The following is a 7,397-nucleotide window of genomic DNA, read 5'->3' on the forward strand; positions in this document are numbered from 1 at the left end:
GCCATATTTGATTGGATGTTGATATTGATCTCGAGGTTTTATGTCTTGTGGATTATGTCAAAAGGGGAAATTTTGACTTTGTAAAATCTCAATTTAATCTGGTTGTGATTCAATGTTTTGGGGTCTAAAAGGAGGGTACAAAGAGGTAGGATGAAGGGATCGAGCAATAATTGCGTGTTAACACCCATTGTCTTTCTCCCCCAACAAAATAGTTACTGAGAATACATTATTCATGGTCGTCTTCATCTAAACAATGATAATTGCTAGTCGGCCATGGTGCAGAAAGTAACCCGAGCTTGTCCTCTGCTCATTATTGTCCATGAAAGACCAAATTGTCTTTACTGTAAAAAGAAATGGGATACTTTAGTAATTTGCCCAATCTTCGATAAGCACAAATGTCGTCATTGAGTTGCAAATCTCCAATTTTTGCTAATGATTTGCAGATCTTCAAGTTGCATATCCTTCGAGAGGGATTTTAGTCTTTACGACGAGATCCTTGGAATCAAATGGATTTTAGAGGACCATATCCAGTTCTTCTTCGATAAGCACAGATATTGTCATCAAGTTGTTTCAAATCTCCAATTTCTGCTAATGAGTTGTAGATCTTCAAGTTGCATGTGAAGTTTGCTTCCACCGTCGCTGGAGCTACTCAGTCAACGGAAACACCATCGTGAATTTTGAGCAAAGGGAAACACCCCACAACTTTGTTGTCGTCGTCGGAGCTTCTTTCTGAATCTCCATTTCTAAGCTCGATAGCCTCTTTGTTTCAAGTACGATTATTGGGTTTTTTGGATAAACAAATAGATTTTCTGATTACTAGGTTTCATGGACGATGATGAGCAGATCAGCTTCACCACTCTTCACCAGCCATGAAATCCTGATCGTCTTCATTTTCATTCTTCAAATCGTCCATATCTTTTCCAAATTGTTGCACATTCTTCAGTGATTACTCACTATTCTTCATCGGCCAGATTGTTGTCACAGTTGATCATCATTGGCCATGATGATGAGCAGATTGGTTCACTATCATTCTTCACCACTGTTCTGAATGAGGACATGATGTTCCTCGTCCTCGAGCTATTGGAAGAAGACCACGAGGTCTAGGTTGCAAAAGACCATGAGGCAGGGAAACCCTGAACCTGTTCTCTAGTCCACCTCGTTCGGAAATGGTGTCGATCCAGTTCTCATCAAAGCCTTGGCTAACACTGGAATCGGCATTGCCATTGGTGCAGCAAACGATGACATACCCCCATTGACCTCAACTTTGCGAAGCAGTGGATTTGTTGTTGGAATCTCATCGCCTACTGCTTCTTGGTCACTAGAATTTCTCCTTTGGCCAGAGGATGCTAAGAGGCAGAGTTTCTCCCATTTGAACCTTGGTCCTATTCCTAGACAGTGGAAAGGTGTATGTGAGGCTGAAGTTCAATTAATCGGAAGCTTGGGTTCAGTGTAATCTACCACAATGTTAATTCATAGCCTTCTTCTTAGGTATAAAGAAAAGGGTAATATTGGGTTTTGAAAAAAATTCAATGGTCACGTATGCTAATGGTAGGGGTAGGGCTAATCAATTGTCAGAAAACTTAGGAGTACTCTAAGACAATATATAAACAGTAAGAGTATAATTTGTCAATTAGCTAAATAGTAGGAATAATTTAAGAAATTTGTAATTTTTTAAACTTAAATACTAATGGGCCTCCTATGGTTGTAATCCAATAGTGAAACTCACATACTTGATATAAATTTAAAAACCCGACCAATCCATTTAAATTGATCGGATGGATGAATTAACCCATGTGTGACTCACTAGGGAGGTATTCGACAATATGGTTATTGGATAATTGTTTTTGCTTTTAAGTCTTAGTTTGGAAAGAATTCAAATACAATTCTGTAGAGTACAAAACCTTATATTTTGTATTATTTTGTATGTATTTACACTGTATATATTTTTGTATTTGTATTCCTTCCAAACTGAGCCTAAAAAACAAAACCAACCATGTTGTCAAACATGGACAACATATACCTAAATACCTACAAGTGGATCACATATACCTAAATCCAAATTTGATTTATTAATATTTGGGTTCAAATTGAATCTTAGGTTGTGTTTGGTTTGAAGGAAAAGGTAAAGAAAGGAAGGGAAACCTTACAAACCTTGTATAGGTTTCCTAGGGCTATCAATGGATTGGGACAAGTAGTACCGGTCTCGAACCGATTATTAATTGGGACTAAATCACAGACCTAGAAACGTCTTGATTAATAATTGGGTCTGTCGGGTCAAACTGATAGACCTGATTATACTGAAATTTATATTTATTTATTGAAATAACAACTTAAAATTAAATTTTGATAATATGACATTAATAAAAATGATAGTAAAACACTAAATTATTTATATGTTAATAAATAATATATTTTAAACTAATATTATCTATCAAATTTACCATTTCAAACATAAAATATGGTAAAAATTATAAAAAATTAAGAAAATCTTATATATTTAATAAAATAATTGGTTCAGGATCTAAAATGATTTGATACAAACAAAAATTGGAATCAAAACCCAATTATTAATCAGGACAAAATCATAAAACCAGAACCGACATAATTAGTTTGGTTTGATTCGGGCAGTTGAGCAGAACCAATCCATGGACAGCTCTAGGGTTATCAAACACAGCCTTAAGAGCTTTGCCTCAATTTTCAGTTTCTCTTATTTTCTGTCCAACCATACATATAGCCTTAGGAAAACAACCAACATTCAAATACAGCCTGGAGTCTAAAATGCCAACCATGGCATTTCTGGGTTTTTTGGATGATTACTTGTACAAGATGCCTATTAGGTTCCTTTGATTAGTCTTCTTTGATCGGGACAAAGAGGGAGTTTCAGTCTTTCAAGCAAGTGAAAATGAAGTGAAAGTGAAGTGCAGAATACAGTGGTCCTGTTATTATTTGTCTCTCTGTGGGTTGATTAGGATTTCCTCCATCACCTTAACACATCAACATTGAAAGCCCTTATGAAGAGAAAATGCCACTGACAAGAATGAAGAAGACATGACAAGGAGATGATGTTCGAGCACATAATAAGGAATTACGTGTAGAGATGTAACTACGGTTGTGGTTGAAATCAAATGGAAACTGAAAGGCACAACCCAGAATGAGAAAGGGTTTGGTTGGACATGATGATTTAAGGCTGTGTTTGGTTTGAAGGAAAAAGTAAGATAAGAAAGGGAGATGTACAGAAACTTATACAAGGTTTGTAAACGTTTCCTTACATGCATTTCCCTTCCTTTCTTTACTTTTTCCTTCAAACCAAACACAGTGTAAGAGTTAGAAAATACCAACAAATCCGATTAGTTTAGGATTGAGACCATACTGACTGACAAAACTAAATGACTTGAGATTAGGGGTCCGTTTGATTAGAGATGAAATGGCTAAATTGAATCACTTTTCATTTGTCTTTCATTGGCTGAAGCTGTAATTGGGTCACTTATTCTACTTTCAAATATTTATCTAAAACTCACAATGACTTTTTCACATCTCTTAAACTCACCATTCAAAACCTCCAGACAGCCTCCTGTCATTGAATTTTATTGTCCAAAACTTTTTACTTTCTGTTAAGATTTCTCCTGCCATTGAATTTTATTGTCCAAAACTTACTTCCCGTTAGGATTTCTGTTAGATCACTGTTAATGACTATTAATAAAGGTTGTCCATGGACCATATAAGCATCTAAATATTTTACATGACCAAACTACTCCCGAATTGCCAATCAAGTTTATTAAATATTTTTATAACAAAATTACCCCTGACCTGGGCCCAGCCCCATACTAGGCCTGCAAATTTTAGAGTCTGGCCTAGGGATTAATACTTCAAGCCCGGCCTAGATCTGAAGTATTTAACAACATTGACTAGCCATTTCAGGGGTAATATTGTCATAAAAATATTTAATAAGGTTGATTGGCTATTTTAGGCGTAGTTTGGTCGTATAGTATACTTAAATGCATATATGGGTGAACTTTTATTAATTGTCACTAATGGTGATCTATAGGAAATATTAGCAAAATGTGAGTTTAAGAGAAATGTGAAGAAGTCATGGTAGGTTTTTAGATAATACTCCATTGTTTAATTATTTTCTCCACTAAAAGATAAAGCAATAAATCACTCAGTTCAGCCACTTCAGTTGTTCTCAAACAGCCCCTAAGCAATAATGGATGAGTTAAAAGAAAATGATAATGATTAAACCGTCAAAAGTGTATGGTCCACCCAATAACCCATTCAAACAGCTGGTTGATGCGTCATTTGGATGGGCCAAGAGTCTGATGAACCAAGGCTAAAGACAAAACCGAGGTGGGCCCACATGAACAGCTTGCTCATCAGTAATTTATCCAGAGTGCTTTGAATAATTTATCCCTGAGTGCTTCAAAGTGCTTCAAAGCAGCACTAGCTTAGCTGAATCTTCAGCACAGCCCTGCCAAATGGGTCCTTAGCCAAAACTGGGCTTTGGTCATTCAGGCCCGGTCCAGCCCCAAGTTACATCTCCCCAGGGAAAAAGAGAAAAGGAAACCAACCTCAAGTATGGTCTGTTGGTCACGAGGATTGACCTTAGAGTCCCACTCCCTGAACCCCTTGTGCTCTCTCCAAATTTCATCTGGCACTCTTTTTGATTTTTCTACTCTCTTTATACGATTCTGCATTTCTTCAAATTTAACCTGTCCAATCAACAAACCACTGTGTAAATGAGTAAACAAACAACAGATTAATAAAACTATAAATTATTAAAAAGCATATTTCTTCATATATAATTCAGTCTCAGAACCACTTTAAAACCTCATATGGAGTCATTAAAAATATAGCTTATTAAAAGGGTCATTGGGGATAAACTTTCATTTTTAAGCTTTTCATTGTGGTAAATAAAATTGAACCATATAAATATGCTGACGACAAGATGTTGGCGACAAGACCCTACAGCCACACATTTTGGTGGTTGCAGTATCGGGGCTTTGTAATTTTAGGATTTAAACAAAGCCCATTAGATATTAAATCTAATGAGTTTGATTGATCAATTACATGAAAAAATACACTTGTATATATGTCTTGAAAAATAATTTTTTTTTTATTAAAACCAGTTTTAACTTGTAGTACATCGAAAAATTACTAAACTTGTTTTAAGCTTTTAAATAGGAGTTTATCTCACTCCTTAGAAATATAAGAGTAGAGTATGATGCTTGTTACTACATTGCATGTGTGTATGTATGTGGTGCAATGAGGCATTTTAGAAGCACACTTTACTCGCACTTTGACCTTTGGTGTGAGGCTGACTATTGATAATTTCAACGGTCACGATCCGATCGGATGTGATCAAAAGGCACTATTCAAAGTTAACGGCCATTAACTGTTAATTACCTTTTAATAGTAACAATTTCAAAGAGCCTTTTCTGAGTTAACACCTTCCTCTTCTCCATTACTCTTTAGAAACTATTTATGAAATGTGAATCAAGCAATTGAACACAGGTTTTTCAAAAATCACTATTGTCTCTTTCAATTCGATCTGCTATTGTCTCACAAAAGGTTTCTTTGGAGACTCTTCAAATTTGTTAGTTACAGATTCTCGCATAAGGCTTTAGAATTAATTTGCCTATAAGCCAACTACAAATTCAGTAAAATTGAGTGAGGGCAAATAACATTCTTAAGACAGTGTCTTCAAATACACTTCAAAGTATTTTTCCTCCAAGTTTCCGTGACCCCAATTCCCAAGAGGATGTTCGGTGGCCGATGATGGGGAAGGTGACTGCTGTTTTGGCTTATCATAAGGCAGGAAAAGAGATGAGAGAGAGAGAGAATGGACGGGGAAGATGAAACGAAGGAGAACGCAGGTATCTTTGTTATTTTCTTTCACTTCTTTCTTAAATAAAAAATAAAAGAAAACAAAATTCCTGTCAGTAGATAAAAGAACAAGATAAATCAGTAGATAACATACCTTAACCAGATCGTAGAGTCCCGCCGGAAACTCTGACTACCACCGCTGGTAGCCACATTTTTGGCGGAGAAATATCCCTGTGGAGCTGGTTGCTCGACTTTATACTTCCGGCAGAATGGCAGCCAGTCTTTTGCAAACAAGGAAGCTTGGTAGATAGCATGAAATGTCAACTCTGATCCACCATCATCAGAAACATACAAGGCTAGCTTGTTAACGTCGTAATCGTAAGCCATGAGTGAAAGAAGTGTGTCAGCCACAAGCCGGTGGCTCTCTGTCGGGGTCAGCAGTGCACACGAACAGATCCACTGGGGGGAGGTTGGATGGAAGAAGGCGATCAGGGTACGTGATGTGGAACGTGGGAGCCCAACGGAAGCCTTGTTGGAAGACCCAGATGGCTGCAAACAAGAATTCTGCAAGGGAGATGAGCAGCCATGGTATGGGGTGGGTTGGGTGAGATATGGGTAAGACGATAATAGCAGAGGGAGAAGATTCCGGTGACGAAGGCAATAAAGTAGAGCTTGTAAAGAAGGCGACCACCGGCTTGATGAGTAGTGAAGAGGCGGTCGGCAGTGGATGCTGCCATTTTTCAACCAGGCGTGGTGGCGTTAGTGGTTATGGAGCCTGTGGTACTTATAATTAGTGGGTAACAGTGAGTTGCATGGTTTTCAAAACCGGACTGGACCGGAAAACTGGGAACCAATCAGATGACCGGTTTTGTTTTTCCTCAAAATCAGATATTTTCAAAAAAATGTTGATTTGGTCAACAAACCGTTGACCTGGGCATTTGAACCGTTCAACGGTTTTGACTATTTTTTATATTTTTTTAATTTTTTGTTAGAATGAGCCGACTGTTTGATTCGAATGATCGGACCATTTGACCCGGGAATCGGACTCTGACGGATTTGCTCTCTAGGTCAATTTTAAAAACCTTGGTGAATTGTTTGTTTATATGATGTGAGAAGGGACTAATTAACCTAGGGTCATCATCAAGCCCACCAGCTATTGGTGCAAAATTTGTCCCTGGAACGTGAAAGATAGAGGAGTATAACAAGAAAAATATGAGATGTGTTGAATAAAGGTTTCATAGCGGGCAGGTGTGTTCTTTAGGTTGCGTTTGGAAAAGATGTAAATAAGTGTGAATATAAATATGTAGAATGTAAAGCGGTTCATATAAATTGTAAAATTGGATTAATTTTGCATTTTTATCAAACGGACTTTTAGCTGTAATGGATGCAAATGCGCATGAATTCCAATAAAGCATATGTTTTTTTTTTCATCAAAAGCCCACTTGAATGCAAATTTACTTCTTTTTTGTTGATGTACTTTTATATCTTATTATCAATGTAAATATGCATTGGTCTATCATTTGTCAATGCATAAATGTTTGTAATGTTGCCAAACACAAGCAAAAGTGAACTACAAT

At 36.9% G+C, this 7,397-nt stretch overlaps 1 protein-coding gene across 1 annotated transcript; it reads right to left on the reverse strand.

Moving 5' to 3' along the window:
• Positions 1-310: 310 nt before the first annotated feature.
• On the reverse strand, positions 311-6,572 carry LOC148790454 (cellulose synthase-like protein E6). Its single transcript, XM_088891180.1, has 3 exons — positions 5,975-6,572; positions 4,566-4,706; positions 311-1,388 (listed from the first exon to the last, which is right to left on the reverse strand). Exons 1-2 carry the CDS (start codon positions 6,205-6,207, stop codon positions 4,676-4,678), a joined length of 264 nt encoding a protein of 87 aa, XP_088747306.1. The 5' UTR covers positions 6,208-6,572; the 3' UTR covers positions 311-1,388; positions 4,566-4,675.
• Positions 6,573-7,397: the final 825 nt, after the last annotated feature.

The sequence above is a fragment of the Nelumbo nucifera genome, chromosome 7 (assembly GCF_055504915.1).
Source record: "Nelumbo nucifera cultivar China Antique chromosome 7, China Antique-T2T, whole genome shotgun sequence".
NCBI classification, from domain to species: domain Eukaryota; kingdom Viridiplantae; phylum Streptophyta; class Magnoliopsida; order Proteales; family Nelumbonaceae; genus Nelumbo; species Nelumbo nucifera.

Coding starts and splice junctions, on each gene's coding strand:
- LOC148790454 (XM_088891180.1), bottom strand. CDS start 6,207: ATGGCTTACGATTACGACGTTAACAAGCTAGCCTTGTATGTTTCTGAT. Junction 4,707..5,974: donor GACTCTACGATCTGGTTAAG/GTATGTTATCTA, acceptor TTGATTGGACAG/GTTAAATTTGAAGAAATGCA.